Source organism: Vicugna pacos, chromosome 1 (genome assembly GCF_048564905.1).
Source record: "Vicugna pacos chromosome 1, VicPac4, whole genome shotgun sequence".
NCBI lineage: Eukaryota > Metazoa > Chordata > Mammalia > Artiodactyla > Camelidae > Vicugna > Vicugna pacos.
Genome location: NC_132987.1, coordinates 64617072 through 64633657, shown reverse-complemented (window position 1 = coordinate 64633657; position 16586 = coordinate 64617072). Strand labels below are relative to the sequence as shown.

Genomic DNA, 16586 nt, shown 5'->3' with positions numbered 1-16586 from the left:
TCTGCCCATCCCAGACGAGCATGGTGTCCGTGGAGGGCCTCACGAAGCTGGTGGACCCCTCCCAGCTGACAGAGGAGTTCGATGGCTCCCTGGACTACAACCACGAGGAGTGGATCGAGCTGCGGCTCTCCCTGGAGGAGTTCTTCAACAGTGCCGTGCACCTGCTCTCGCGCCTCGAGGATCTACAGGAGATGCTGGCCCGAAAGGAGTTCCCTGTGGACGTGGAGGGCTCGCGACGGCTCATCGACGAGCACACGCAGCTCAAGAAGAAGGTGCTGAAGGCCCCCGTGGAGGAGCTGGACCGGGAGGGACAGCGGCTGCTGCAGTGCATCCGCTGCAGCGACGGCTTCTCAGGGCGCAACTGCATCCCGGGCAGCGCCGACTTCCAGAGCCTGGTGCCCAAGATCACCAGCCTTCTGGACAAGCTGCACTCCACCCGGCAGCACCTGCACCAGATGTGGCATGTGCGCAAGCTCAAGTTGGACCAGTGCTTCCAGCTGCGGCTCTTCGAGCAGGATGCCGAGAAGGTAGGAGGGCATTGGCCAAACCTGAGTGGGAAACTGACAGAGGCTGCTAGTCCAACTTTCTGGTCAATGATAGTATGTTTGTGGAAAGCCTTTAAAAATGTGCCTACTGGTTTTGACTGGTATACATTAACTCCAGTCTTATATTTGGCCAATGATCACTGACTTCTTAAAGCTCCCTTGTATAGTGTTTATTGGCGTATACACTTTTTTTTTTAATTGAAGGATAGTTGGCTCACAATGTTGTGTTAATTTCTGGTGTACAGCATAGTGATTCATATATATATATATATATATATATATATATATATATATAGTCCTTTTCATGTTCTTTTCATTATAGGCTATTACAAGATGTTGAATATAGTTCCCTGTACTATACAGTAGGACCTTGCTGTTTATCTATTTTATAGATAGTAGGTAGTATCTGCACGTCCCAAATTCCCGATTTATCCCTTCATGCCCCTTCCACCCTTATAACTACAAGTTTGTTTTCTATGTCTGTGAGTCTGTTTCTGTTTTGTAAATAAGTCCATTTGTGTCATTTTTTTTTAAGATTCCACATATAAGTAACATCATATGGTATTTTTCTTTCTTTTTCTGGCTTACTTCACTTAATATGGTAATATTGCTAACTATTTGAGAAATGTCACCTCACATCTATCAGAATGGCCATCGTTAAAAAGTCCACAAACAATAAATGCTGGAGGGGTGTGGAGAAAAGGGAACCCTCCTACACTGTTGGTGGGAATGTTGTTTGCTGCAGCCATTATGGAAAATAGTATGGAGATTCCTTAAAAAACTAAAAATAGACTTACCCTATGATCCAGCAGTTCCACTCCTGGGCAAATATCTGGAGAAAACTCTAATTCGAAAAACAGAGTGCCCCAATATTCATAGCAGCACTATTTACAGTAACCTAAACATAGAAGCAACCTAAATGTTCATCGACAGATAACTGGACTTGGAGATTGTGTAGGGTTTATTATGTGCCAGGTACTGTTCTCCATGTACCATGTGTAGATTAACTCATTTTAATCTCTCAAGAGTCCTGTGAGGTGGGTGGATTATGATTATTCCATTTTACAGATGAAGAAACTGAGAGGCTAATTAACTTGGCCCATCTAGGAAGTGCAGCGTGACTGCAGAGCCCATGCTTTTACACTGTTGGACACTGCCCCTCTCAGGGCTGGCTGAGCAATAGAAGTCACAACACTGTGACCAGCCACAACAACATGACTTAGCGATTATTGTCCCACAGTGCACTTGACTGTTGACGAAGCACTTTTACGTACAGAGTCTCATTTAATCTACACAGCCCTTTGGTCTTTTGAGGTGGGTGGTGGTGTCTCTGCTGATGTGGCGAAACCAGTGCTCTTTGATTTTGGGGGCTTCAATGGCAGACTTGACCTAGCAATCCAGCTCTCTTCTATTTGAAGTCCAGGGCTCTTCCTGCCACACCACTTCTTTCTGGAGGTTTTTTCTCAGCTGCTGTGCACTTTCTCAAGCAAGACACCATTTTTCCTGCAGTGAGTTTTTAAAGATTTCCCCGTATCAGGGGGGATATGAGAAACTGAAAAAGGAAAATACCATACAGTGCCTCTTTGCTGAGGATGCAGAAGTATCTTCTCTAGTTTCTCTCCAAGCTAAAGAAGGGAGTTTACTGTTATTGCACTTCTGGAAGAGTGAAATGGGCTCTCCTAACAGTTTTCTGGGAATAACTTGTATTTGAATGCACAATACTATTTGTAGGAATACCATGACATCTCATGGTATCCTGTGAGTTTTATAGACGGTGTCTGATTTAATGGTTTTGTGTCTTTCAAGAGCCCATATTGAAAATGTCTCTAGCTGTTTAAGTGATGAAATCAGGATATAAAACTATATAATTATGATCCCCTTTACATTAAGTGTGCCAACGTAGGCATAACTGGAAGAAAATTCACCACAGTGTTAATGGTTTTGATTTCTAGGGGCCAGGCTTTTGGTTGATTTTAATCTCTCTATATAAATTTTCTGTGCTTTCTAATCATTTATAATTTGTAATCTGTTGAAAATCAATATGTATAATTTTAAAAGAGTGCATAGCCCCTTTCTACAACAGAACTATTGAACATCATTTAAGCCAGCATTTGAAAGAGACAAGTAAAGAAGTTTTTTTGCACAACCTTAGGAGTTGCAAGGTTTCCACTGGCCTTCTTGAGGGCTCTTTGCCCAGTTGCCAGGCAGCCTGGGTCTGACCTGGCCTGGCCTGGATTTGGGGTTGTGGGCACTTGGACCACAGAAGCCTTATTTATTATATCCAAGTGAAGGGAGACACCGGGTCAGGAGCCAGCTGCTCTGTAAAGTTAGAGGCTTTGATTCCTGTGACCAATGTTGGAAAGGTCTGGAACATCTCCTTTTGACTTGAGGCTATTCTGCTTTGGGGCAGCAGGGGATCTGCTTTGCGGCCTGGCCTGCGTGCCAGTTTCAGTGAGCCAGGACAGAAGGGGTGGCAGGAGACTTAGGTCTGCCTAGATGTGTTTAGTCTTTGAGACACTTCACTGCATCCCTGAAGCTGAAGAATAAGGGAAGCCTGCAGAGGGCACAGACAGTGCCCATCTCCAAAACAAAACAGTGTAACACACCTTAGTCCCAGCAGAGTCCAGGCAGGGAAGGCTGACCTTCTAGAGTCAGCCAAGTGCTAGTCCACCAAGCCATAATCTCTGTCAGACATATATCTTCTCAATTGTGGCTGCAGAATTGTATTGTATATTTTTATTCCTATTCTATAGTTGAGGAAATGGAAGCTCAGAAGGATGAAGTGGCTTGACCAATCACACTGCTGGCTGGACAGAGCTAATATTTTGTCTGTCACCAAAGCCCACCCAAGCTCCTACCCAATAGCCCTGCTGTCCCTCTGCTGCTAGGATCCAACTCATGCCACCACTGGCCACTGCCTGTTAGCCTGGGTCCCCAGGCCCATGATGACTCCAGGGAAAACTCTCAAATCCCACCTTCTAATGCTTAGTCAACAGCAGGGGCTCATAACCTTTCTGTGCTCTGGACCCATTTAGTCTGGTGAAGCCTATGGACAGCTTCCCAAAATAATATTTATAAACATACAAAAAATATATGGGCTTGGAAAATAATTATTGAAATACAGTTAATAAATTTTCAAAATATAGCAACATATGTACCTCTTTAGGAACATGTTAAATAACAAGATGGACTTTAAGTCATGTAACTACTGTAATTTTGAAGTAGTCATGACCATGATATTTCAAGGCAACAACCCAGGTGTGCTTTGAAAATGTGTGAGTTTCTATTGATGTCAGAGGCCAAAGTATTGGTTAACATTAATGAAGTTTGTTGACTGTGTTCATAAGTGAAGAGAAAGCTGTATTTTAGTTAGAGGTTAGTGAAAATAAAGGCATTTTTTCCCATCCAAATACAGCATCCCTGAATTCTGTGCACAGACTCTAAGTTAGGATCTGTGCTCATATCTAAAAAGAAGAGTGTGTGTGTGTGTGTGTGTGTGTGTGTTGGAGGAGGAGGAGAGACTATCAAAAACACAGCCGGGAGTGAAAGCACAACAGGAGGAGGGCAGCCCAGGAATATTTCGATTTTGAGTCAGTGCTGAAAATGCCACTCAGACCTGACCCATCTGCCACAGAAATGTGCTGGGTGAGGGGCAGGGGAGTAAAACAGTCCTTTTAAGATTAATTTAAAATATCTGTGCAGAACAGCGTGCCTCAGCCCTTGACTTATTTGGTGTTTTGGAAAGGGGGTGAGGAGGGTGGCGGTTTCGGTAAGAGTCGTGTGTGCAGATCCACATCTAAACAAGGGCCTGAGGAAATAGTTCCTGCATGAGCCATGTCTTAGCCTCCTTCTGGTGGGAGGCTTGTCGGAGGCCTCTAATTCCAGATCTGGGAAGCTCTTGGCAATTGGAGGAGTCGGGTGATCACCCAGCGTCTATTTTTGTATTTTATAAAGAAGTGGGCTCAGAAGTCTCCCCTCTGGCCCTGTGGATGACAGCTTCTTTCCCAGGCCTTGAATAATGGGTGGTACTCCCCGTTCACCAGCTGGCCTTGGGAAGTGAAGCCACCCCTCACCACCTTCCCCGACCTCTAGGATGACCCCATGCACTCCCAGTCTTGGTGGTGGTGGGGAAGGAGCCACTCTCTCTCCCAATTAAACATTTTGGGAGGAGGGACTCTTTTCCAGAAATAATCCATAAAGCAGGCCACGCGTTCATTTAATAAACTGCTGTTGAGCAGCTGTCATGCGCCCAGAACAAGGCAGTTGGATAAAGATGACTGAGCCAGAAGTTCTGTCTTGGAGCAGCAAGTTGTCATCACGTCCTGTTTTATATTACTTATGTCTGCTGTGTGCACCCCACCAACCTAGGCCCAGCCTCTGCGATTAGGGAGTTCTCAGAGATGGGGGCACTGCAGCTCAGGAATGACAGGAAAGCCTTAATGAGCAATTTGTGGGAGGGCTGGGTAATTCAGAGGTGATTTGAGTAACACACAGTGCGTCTTGTTGGAAGATGAGCACCGCTGCCTGGGCCCTGTGCCCTCTGGTCTGTAACTAATGGGCCTGTCCTCCACTGTGTTCACAGAGCACCAGCCGGTCGCCCTCATTAGCGGGTGCAGACTGCAGCTCTCTTTGCAGCCGTGTCTTACAGCCAGTTGCCCCTCTCGCCACCCCCGTCCCAGCTGCAGTGGACCCTGTGTGATGAAACCATCTGCCCTGCAATCACATCCCATTACTGGAGAGAAGGGAGGCCTCTTCTCCATGAGGGAGCAGTTTGTGGTGTTAAGGGTCATTAAGTAGACTCGTTGTCAGTGTCCCCTTGGGAAGGGGAAGGGTGGGTGCTGTTCACTGGGGGATCCTGCCTATCCCCTTCCCCTTTCCTGGGTGCCTAGGGTACATCTGAGAATGGTAGAACTGGAAGAGACCTTGAGATCAAAAAGTTTACCTCCCACACACTGTAGGAAACCCAGCCTTGTCATCCTGATGACAGCCATTGTGACCTCCTGATGCCCATCTATGCGCTGACGCCAGTCACAAGCATCAGAAAATACCAAAGCTGACTCACCATCCGCCTTCGGATCTGGGGAAGACCCGCAACCTTCCAGTCTTTGTAGATAACGGGAAGTGCTTAGAAGGGCTCTGGTGTATAACTAGTCTTAACTGATGGACGAAACTTGGTCTTCTTCGCTTCTAAATAAAGGAGGCTCTACTGCTGTCTACCTGAGAGGTCCATACTCTAATCTTGCCCAAAGCCATTCTGGAAAGGAGCATATTCCCACTTCTTGTGAGAGAATCCCCCAAAGAGAACGCAGCTACCCAGCGGGGCTTCCAGTGCTGGAACGGGGTTTATTACTGGTTTATACAGCTTGTTGTGTCCTGTGTAAACCTGTGCTTGGGACACACCCAAGACAAGATCTTTATCCTCACACTTGGGAGGATATTTAGGTACCCATCTCCTCCTGTGACCATGGCATTTGCCCAGATGAGAACCCTTCATTTGCTTAGAGGAGACTGGCCTCAGTGGCTGCCCTCACCATGCCACCTGCGGGAAAGCTCCCTCTGGAGAACCTAATTTTAAATGCTTTCCTGCATATTCATCCTTGCATGGTGAAGTTCTGTTCACCCCCATGGGTGCCATGTCCATGCTGAAGTGGAGCTGCGTGAGTGGGGCTCAGATTGGTCCTGGAGTGCCACTTGCCACTTGGGATACCTTAGGCCCATCTTTAACCTTTGACCCCCCAATTATGTTCCCCCAAAAAACAAAGATGTAGAATTTGTGCTAACTCAGCATCTTTTGATTTCTTTTCTGCTTCCACTTGGCACTGTTTTCACATACAATACTTTCTCTTTGTGGAAATGTCTTTCAGTGGGAGTAGTAGGGTGGCAGGGCATGTGTGTGGTCATGGTGGTGGGGGAGGTGGTGGTGAAGAATAGGCTTGTAAGGGGACATATCAGTGTCTCCAGGGTAGTTTGAGGAAGGACCCCCCCTGCCCCCACCCAATGTGCCGGCCGTTCCTCCTCCTTTGAGACTTGCCGCACTACATTATGTCGAAGCCCCTTTAGAGCTCAACAATTCTGTAATAATCTTTGCCTTTTTGGTCTTCATTCTCCCCTGTATATCTACAGTTGGCTTGTCTCTCTTCAGGGTTGTCACCTTGGGTGATGATGGAAAATAAGAAATTTTTCTTAGCAGATAGGACCATAATCTGTTGAGTTCTTTTCCCTAAAAAAAATGCCCAAGCTGCTGCCCAGAGTTGTTTAGAAGACTTGAATGGGATGGTGCATGTGGAGGTGCCGGCCCCATGCCTGGCCCAGCATCGCTGCTCCCTAGTCCTCAGCTTCCCTTCCTTCTCCCTGTGCTGTGTAAGCCATGATTTACTCCTCAGTCATCTGGCACCTGCGGAGACCTCGCAGAGTGTCATCGATGCTGTCTTCAAAATGAACTTGATCCAAATAATTTTCAGTGATCCCTAATGGAACAGAATCAATAATTGAGTTTTGAAAGAAGTTGGCAATTATGCTGTAGGTTCATGACCCTCCCCCACCGCCAAGATCACTAGATTGAGTGGTCCCCTTGAGTGAGGAGGACCCCAGGTCAAATTGGGGTCATATCTGATGGGTCAGGTTTGGGGGAGCTGCCACAGGGAAAGGTGTCTGGAAAAACAGCGTCTGTCCTTGAAGCAGCCTCAGAGGAAAGAGGTTCTCCCCAGTGGGCTGTGATTGCCCCTCCCGATGCACCTTCTACATCTGAGACAATTATCACCTCCTGCCATGCATTATAGCTAAGAGCATAGTTGTCTAATTCTCTTACAAGCTTGCGGCCAGAAGCACTTCCTACTGTCCACCCAAGAAATATGTCTATGCATTTCAGTATTCTTGGAAGTCTGTGCAAACAAAACAGTGTTGCTTTCATCTTGATCAGCCTGAGAAAATATTTATGGGGCCCGTTGGGTGAAGAGCATCATGATAGGCAGCAGGTCACTGCACTAAGGGTTTTGTGCTTATTGTGTTTTGCTGTTTGTATGTCCTGTTAATTCTATTAGCAATTCAGGACATCCCCAGGATGCCCTGTCACTGGGCAAAGTATCCATTGCTGTTTCCTGCCCTCTCCCTCTGAGATACAAACAGTTCTGATCACTCCCCAGGGCCCAGAGCAGGACCCAGAGTCTCACTCTGCCTGGGCTGACAAGAACTGGTGAGGCCCCTCCTCCCTGCCCCACACTTGGCCCACTGCCTCTTCTCTTCGCCAGCTCTCCAAGCCCCACGCCCCTTGAGCCAGCAGTGTCATTTGTCAAACTGAGGTGCCATTGTAGTCATTATAATACGAAATATTTTTTTTGAGTGTCGGTTTTCAAAGTGTTCTCACACTCCTGACCTTAGAGATTTTCTGGTCTAGCCCTTCCTTTTACATAGAAAACTTTGACCCAGAGCAGAGACCCACCCAGAGTAACCCAGTCGGGAGTTCCTCATTTGGTCTGCCATCTCCTTTTTGTGGCAGGCCTGGGGCGTGCATGTGAGCATCATTTTAGGGATAGAAAGCTGAGATTTGGTGAGGTTGGGAGGTGTGCCTGGGATGGATCCAGGTAGGTGGGCCCTCTGCTCTAAGTCTCCAGCTCCTGGCTGCCCCAACACACACACACACACACACCCTTACTCTTACCCTACAGGAGAAAGTGTGCAGATGCCAGCAACCTGGGAGGTGGCTAGAGGAGCTGGGGTAGAGTGGAGGGCAGTGGTCACCTGACTTGTGTCCTTACAGCTGCTGTGATAAAAGGGCAAACACTGGTCCAGCCTCTAGGGGGCGTGCCGACAAGTCTCTGATTCAATAGCCTGAGCCCTTGGTGTTGGGAGGGAGGCTTTCCAGAGCTGTGACCCTTCAGGGAAAGGTCTTTACTGGGCAGTTTGTAATTTCCTGCTTTTTTCCAAGAAGGTCTCTGGTGCCCCCTTGCTCCTGCCCTCCCTCCTCCTCTTGGGGCCTAAACCATCTCCCCGCCACCGCCTGTTGACTGGACTTAGGGCAAGGAAGTGTGTCGTGTCCCGCCCAACACAGGACACAGTGTCCTGTGTTATTTCCAGCCTGCTGGTCCTGGGAATCTCTACTTACTTTTTCTCATTTCCTCCCCTTGAACATTAGAAACATTAGATTCCAAAAATAATCCAAGTCACAATGTTCTGCAGGCTGCATGTGTGTTTTCTGCCGAAGCTGCTTTCTCCTCTGTATAGTCTTTCACCCTCTCCTTCCTTCCGTCTGCTGCGTGTCAGCCCAGTGTACGCTGAGGTCGCCAGGCCTGCAGGAGGAGTGTGGGCATAGGGAGCAGGGTGGGGGAACACTGGGCAAGGAGGCTGGGCGCCTTCCCAGGTCTCTTATGAGGGCCAGAAAGGGCCGAGACCTGAATTGTCATATGAATCAGTGGTGGCCTCTCCTTGTGTGTGGACCCCATACTGACCCCTTGGAACTGAGAACATGAGCACTGTGTTAAGGGCACTTTCCAGAATTGAGGTTGTCATACTGACTCTGTCCACAGCAATTTAGGTGAGCTAGGGAAGGAAGATCCTGCTCAGAGATAGAAGTTGTATGAGGCACAGGGAAGTGACTGAGAACCATTCACTGACATTGAGTGTCCACAAACGTTGAGTGTCTGCCATTTGTCAGGTCTTCTGCTAGGTGCTGAGGACCTGTCCCCATCCCAAGCACAGGATGGGAAAATAATGTGGGTAGGTGTAGGGAAAATCAGGTTTGGCATTGATGTGATTCCCCATCCTTGTAAGAAAAAGGTGGGTAAGAAATAGAACCACTCTAGTGGTTAGAATCCAGTTAGGTATCAAGTTCTCTGTGACTTACAGGCAGGGGTTAGGGTTGGCGGTCTAGTGTGTGCGAGGGAGAGATGGGGGAGGTGGTCAAAGAAAGAAAACATGTCAGCTCTACCCCAGTAGGGGAAGTGGTGGAAATGTCTAAAGTACCCTTTGTGAAGAATAAAAGACATCCAAGTACAATTTATAAAGTGAAAAAACAAGGTGCATCTCTATTTAGGGTAGGGAAATTTTTCAAGATTTCTTTCCAGGCATCTTACTTCGAAGAACTCACTTTCCTTCCTTCCTTTCACCTTCCATCCTCCCCGCTGCTCCCCTCCTACTTCCTCTCCCGTTTGAGACCCCTCTTCTCCTCGGCCCGCCCCTCCTCCAGCCCGCATCACCCCACCCTTCTGGAGCTTCCATTCTCTCAGAACTTGTTGCTTTGCTTCCCTTTTGTGGTCCCGCTTCCTTCCTTGGGTGGTTGCCCATTGTGGCTCAGACCTCCCATGGAGGTCAGAGAGAGCACAGGCCCGAAGACCCAGCCAAGACTTCTAGAAAGGACACCAGCTTTGCAGTCATAGAGATTTGGGCTTGAACCCCAGCTTAGCTACTTGCTAGCTAAGTCACTATCTGGGGTCAGTTTACCCTCCTTGAGCAGCTTCTTTATCTGTAAAAGATAGATTTTAATACATGCCTTAGGATTGTTGAATGGATATAGAATATGTCTAGAAAAAGCATCTGATGTGCTGGGAGCCCAATAAGTGCTCAACAGCTGGAAGTTTTGTGGAGACAGGCTTGAGCTGGACTATGTAGTCAGATGGGATCAGGAGTGGAAGGGAAGCACTGGGAGATTTTCCTGGGGAGGTGGGGTGAGAGTATACAGTCATCTACAACAAGGGTGCTGGAGCAGATGGTGGGCAGCCTGTGCCAGCAGAGCACGGAGGTGAGGTAGGGACCTGGTGCCTGGAGAAACCAGTAGTCGGAAAGGGAAGGAGGGATGGGTAAATTGGGAATTTGGGATTGGCAGATACAAACTACTATGTACAGAATAGATAAACAACAAAGTCCTACTGTATAGCATAGGGAACTGTATTCAATAGCTTGTAATAACCTATAATGAAAAAAGAATATATATATATGTATAACTGAATCACTATGTTATACACCTGAAATTAACACAGCATTGTAAATCAATTATACTTCAATTCTAAAAAAAAGAGAAAAAGGGAAATTAGAAGCATGTACCCAGGCTGGCAAGATACTAGAACACTGTTGCCGAAGACAAGCCAATTGAATAAGTGCTGGGTACCGTGCTGGGGACAGACAGTTAGGAGGTGAGCTGGAGTCAGGCCTTCCCACCTTGGGGCAAAGGACACTGGCAAACAAATAGCTGCTGCATGGGGAAGGTTGACTGAAGTATCTGTCACTGCTGTGGGAGCAACAGAGGGGAAACATTCAGCCGAGCTGGGGTGCAGGACAGGGAAGAACATGAGCAAAGGCATGGCAGCCCCAAAGGTACAGGGTGGGTTCTGGGAACATCCACTGTCCGGTGTGGCTGGAGCTCCCGCTGCATGGGGAGGGGCGGGGGAGGGTGGGGTCCATGGCATGTGGATTACCAGGAGTCACAAGAGGGTGTCAGAAATCACGGCACTCCCTGAGCTACCAGGGACCATGAAGAAATCTGGAGTCTTGCCCTTTCTTGGTATAGAGAAAAAAAGGACGTTGGTTTCCTCCATGCAGATCAGGTGGACTGACTGGTCCTGCCTCAGAGTGGGCACTTGTTCTGTCCCAAAAGATTTCCCAGGGAGACCCCTTGTTATCAAGTGTCACAGGGAGGTGCAAACCAGAAGAGCCTAGAATGGAGAGTGAGACTGGTCTTGGGCATTCAGCCCCCATCATCAGGACATCCTTCTCTGTACTTTGTACAGTCTCGCCTTCTCACACCTTTGTTTACACCAACCTGCCTCCCAGTCTGCCTACTGAAACCCTCCTCTAGCTGAAGGTCCAGCTCAAATGCTGCTCTCCTCACTCTTCCCTACTGGAGGTGGTCTTTCTCCTCTTTCCAGTCTTTATCCATCCCCCTCAAATTGGCCCTGTTCCAACCCAGTTATATTGCAAATTACTGGAGGTCAGGGTCAGTGTGGTAGATAACTTTGTGTTCCCCAGAGGCACACAGTGAGTGCCAAATAAAGAGTGGACCATGGCACAGTCTGTACTCAGTAGGCTGCCTGATGGAATAAAATTTTTGTACATGCTCTGAGCTGGCACAAGAGCACCACCTACTGTTGAGTGGTTTCAGGGGATGCCACTCCAATACTCTTCCTTAAAAACTGAGGTTTTAGTAAGTTTCATCTGGCAGTGGAGAGGGAGATTTGGAGGCAGGGAAACCGGTTCTGGTCCTTTTATACTAATCCAAATGTGAGCAGATAAGGTGATAGGTGGGGGTGGAAAGGAGAGGAGCAAACCCTAGAGATACTCTAAAGGAAAGAAAGTGGGACCTGGTGACTGATTGGATGTCAGGGAGGAAGGAGAGCTAAGGTAACCGCAAGGCCTTCATGTTAGGATGATGACAATAGAGCGGTGGTGGAAAGAAAGCCCAAAAACACTTTGGAAGGAAGATGAATAACTAAATTCAAATGTTAATATCTCTTAAGGCCCAGAAAAGTCAGAGAAGTGGTGATAAAGGTTACTGAAAACATTACCAAGAGTTATCTGGTTATTGTATTTCTGCCTATTCTTAGGGACATTGGCACTGCCTAAACACAGGAATTTACTGTAGTCCTCTGAATAAGATTATTAAAGAAGTGGAGGGTGTTGAAGACTGGGCTCTTCATTCCATAAGCCTTTCCCGAGCTCCTGTGGGGAATGCTCTCCCAGGTGGGGTCTGGAAGCGTCTAAGCATCTCCTGCTCCATGTTCCTTAGCCTGGATTCCATGTGGTCCCCCACCTGCCTAGGCCCCATTGTTGAAGTTGCCGCTGGAACAGGGGAGAAAGGAAAAGGGAAGTGCTAGCCCTCTCAGCTCAAGGTCAACCCCATCTAGCATAGACCCCTCCTAGCACAGCACTGGCTCCCTGGCCAGTCAGAGAGGGACTCCTGAAGGGAGGGCCACCTCCTCCCTAGCCCATGTGGAGTTTTTTCCCCAGATGTGCAAGTAACTGCCACAGCTGACTTCAGGATGCGTGGCAGGACTCGACGAGACCATCCAACAGACACTTCATTTTTGCAGTAACAATAATAGTTACCATTTACTGAGTGCGTCTTGTATGCCAGGAACAAGCATTAGCTCATCTAAATTAACTTGCAAAGGGCCAGAGCTCAGTTTGTGCATAAATCTAGCTCTTGGATAAAGTTGGGCACTGTTTTCTCAGCTTAAATTAAATAGGGTTTGACTTCTTCATTTCTACATTTTGGAAAGTGAGTGAACATTCCCTCACTCTGTTCCTGAAAATATTTTATCAGCATCTGTGGTTCAGATGGAAGGAATTTGGCTGCTCGGAGTCAATATCCCGGGGCTGCCCGGGCTGATTCCTGGCTTGGTTGGTCCTGTTTCTTGTCTGCTTGACTTGCTGGCTCCTGGAGGACCATTCCTTCCCCACAGTGGGGTAGTGTGTATATTGCCAGGGCTGCAGGAAATTCATTCCATCCAGGCAAGCAGACTGGAAATAAAATGTAAAAAATACCACATTATTCAAAGTCTGAAAATATTTATATTAATAATAGACTTGGTGAGACTTTTCATTACATCACTTCGATGAGGAGGGCAAGCCCGAGGAGAGTAGCCTTTAAAGGCCTAACAGGAGTGTGCTGATTTTCAAGGACAGTGTATGATTTTAGCATGAAGGGTTGCAGCCAAATTAGAAAGCAACTACTTTTGTGACTGACAGCTTATTCTGTCAGAACCCAGGGGAAGTGGAAAAGAAGCCTGCATTCAGCATCTACCACATGTCATGCACTGTGCCTGGCACCTTTCATATGTTATCCTTATCTCCGCCTTTGTGTTTATCTTCTTCAATCCAGGCACTGAAGGGTTTGTAAGAAACAGGAGGGGAGGGGCAAAGAGGGAGGAGGAGGAGGATGGGGAGGCAAGAGCCCCAGTTGGTGAGAAGTCTGTAATGTTCGTGTTGATTTTGTTTGGAGAGATCAGGGCTGGCTTGGACTCTTCTTTGCAATGACATAGGTGACAGTGTATCTGTCAGTGCAGGCACCCAGTTCAGGGTGAAAAGAAAATTTGACCTTATTACTCTCCTTCCGTAGTTTCACTGCCACTGAATAAAGGCCCAGTTCTTCTGCTTTTCGACCTAGGCCCCTCCCTCCCTTCTATCCCCCCTCCTCACTACCTCTCACTTCCTGCTCCAGAGCTCTTTGTACCCGCTCTCATTCCATGCTGTTTCAGGCCTCCCGGCCTTTGCTCAAGATGTTTCCTCTCATTCAGATACCCTTCCCATCTTTACCTTCCTCACGTGACTAAATCCTGTTGTCTTTCCTGTATCATTAGGCCGTTGCTACCTTCTGGGAGCCCTCCATGCTTTTATCTCTACCTCTGACAAGCTGGACCAAGTAGTAGTCCTCTGCTATCAGGTCATTGTTTACACTTTTCATAGTACCTTTCACACTTAAAATTGACAGACTGTTGAATACACTTGTCTTCCTCACTGCACTCTGACCTTGGTCTTTCATCAGCAGTCCCTAATCCAATGTCTGGAGTACAGTGGGCACCCAGTAACTGAATAGAGCATTGTACTAAGCATCATGGGCATCTGACTGTTTATATCAGAAGGCTTTTGACTAGAAGAAACAGAAAACTGGACTCTGTTGCAGGGTTCCATCTTTTAATCCTTTTTGTCCCTTTCCCTTCTATTTTTTAAAGACGTTTATTATGGTTATTTTGAAAGTCTTGTCTGCTAACTCATAGCCTGATCATTTCTGGATTTGTTTCTATTGACTGCTTATTTATTTATTTTATTATTAGTCACTTTTTCCTGTGGCATATGTCTGGTCATTTACTAGTTACTATAGATGGTGTATTTTACAGACCCTTGATTAGGTTATCCTCCAAATATTGTGAAGCTTTGTTCTGGGAAGCAGTTAAACTATAGATCTTGATCCCGTTGAGCCTTGGTTTAGGCTTTGCTGTGGCCAGTCTCCTTCCATCTTCTCATTAATCCTCAAGTGCAGCCCTGATTCTTAGGACGCTGTTCTTACTCTTACAGGTCTTCCTAGGGTCCCAACTGAGTGTCCAGAGTGTACAGCAAAGTCTCGTCACACTGTTGGATTTAGAACCCCTAACATTCCCCCAGCACTGTGTGTCCGCTAACATCTTTCTGTTCAGCTCTCCACCTCCCAGACCTGTTCTCTTCTAGAGCTTCTGGAGTCTTACCTGGCCTATGCATAGCTTAGGATTTGGCCAAGGACCTGAAGGAAGTTTTAGTGAAGATTTTTAGGGCTCCTTTCATAGCTCCCTCCTCTCTAACTTCCAGTCACCCTAATTGCAGCCACCTTACTAGCCCTGAGCACGAATCTCTTGTTTTTACACCATTAAAACTGCTGCTTTCAGGGGAAGGCGGGCATAGCTCAATAGTAGAGAACATACCTAGCATGCATGAGATTCTGGGTTCCATCCCCAGTACCTCCATCATAAATAAATAAACCCACTTACGTCCCCCGCAAACAAATAAACAAAAAGACTACTACCGTCTGCTCGGCTCCTGTTTCTCTGCTCCACAGTGTGGAAAACACCCTCAGGGAAGAAGCCAAGGTGACAATGGGGCTTACATTGTATGTTTCCCTTTTCTCAAGGATCATTGGCCTTTAACTAGTTTACATGTGGCAAAGTCTGATACCAGCTACCCCATCAAGAACAGACTGTAAGTCTCCACATGAACTGTTTAAATAAAAATGCAAGAATATGAGAATCAACTGCAGGGCTCTGCTGAACCACATAGGGCCTGGGAAGAAAACATTTTAGATAGTTCTGAATGAAGGCTAGGTTTGTGAACTACTATAGTAGATACTTGAGCAGTGAGTTTGGAGGAAAGAGCAATCGGTATGAGCTCAGTTGGTCAAAGAAGGCATCGAGAGGAGGTGAGACTTAGTTGCGTTTTGAAGAGTGAAAATAATTTGGATATTTGGATGTGGAGTATTTCAGGGAAGGAAAGATATGAGCCCACATATGAGTGTGGCAATGAGCATGTTATGATGTATTTGCATGACAGTGAATAGAATACAGCAGGAAAGGATACTTGGTGTAGGACGGTGGTGTGAAATAATTGGGAAAAGGCAGATTAGGGTCAACTGGGGGTAGGGAGGAGGTTGGTGCCTTAAATGCCAGAGTATGGAGATTGGATTTTGCATTGTAGATAATAGTGGTAACAATAATTTTGTGGGGCTTTCTGGTTCGAGGGAATGACAGGGTGAAAGTGGTGTATTAGAGCAGTGAGCCTGGTGGGGGCCGATGGCTTGGTAGAAGGAAGAAAACAGAGTCATGGAGACCAGTAAAAGGGAGCAATTTGGCAGGAGGGGCTGAGTGGTGAGTAGCAGTAGCAGTAGCAGTAGCATTGGAAAGTGGAGGGTATATTTCAGAGTGATTTGAGGAAAGAAAGAACAAATGGGTTCTGGGGGTTGGGGTGAAGATGTGGGAAGTCAAGGGAAAGTAAAGGTTTTCATAGAGAAGACAGAATAGTTTAAGATGCTGGTTGAACATCAAGGGAACACTCATATTGAATCTACAGGCACCACGTTACTAGGAATAACCTGAAATTTAAGTGTGCATTTGGGAGACAATTTGATGATGGTTTGAAAGTGTGGACTTTGGAGTCATACAGATTTAGATTTGAGTTGTTAATATGCCATCCTGACTGTGTGACCTTGGCCAAGTTATTGAATCTCTCTGAATCGGTTTTTTCAATTAGAGGAAGGTGGTGATGATGGTATCTACTACCTTGTAGGGCTGTTGTGAGGCATGAGATAATGTATATAAAGCTCACTGTGCAGAGCCGGGCACATATTTATTCTTGTCAGTTATCAGGGAAGTTAAAGTCAGAGAGCACCCTGGAACAGAGGAAATTGGGTTCAGATGGACACTAGATTCTAAATTTATCTCTATCACTTACAAGCTTTTGATCTTAGGCAATTTACTTCAGCTCTTTGTGCTGAGTTTTCACTATGTCTAAAGTGGAATTAACAATACCTTCTTTTTGCATGATTATAAGGAGCACGTGAGATAACCAGTGGAGACACTTGGCACAGGAAAT

At 46.8% G+C, this 16586-nt stretch overlaps 1 protein-coding gene across 2 annotated transcripts in view; it reads left to right on the top strand.

The window, feature by feature from the left end:
* Positions 1-16586, top strand: part of LOC102532976 (kalirin RhoGEF kinase) — a 443405-nt gene that overhangs the window by 211319 nt on the left and 215500 nt on the right. For both annotated transcript variants that reach the window (XM_072963937.1, XM_072963936.1), the window contains exon 5: positions 15-527. In XM_072963937.1, coding sequence (XP_072820038.1) covers positions 15-527 — 513 coding nt within the window. The remainder of the gene's footprint in view (positions 1-14; positions 528-16586) is intronic.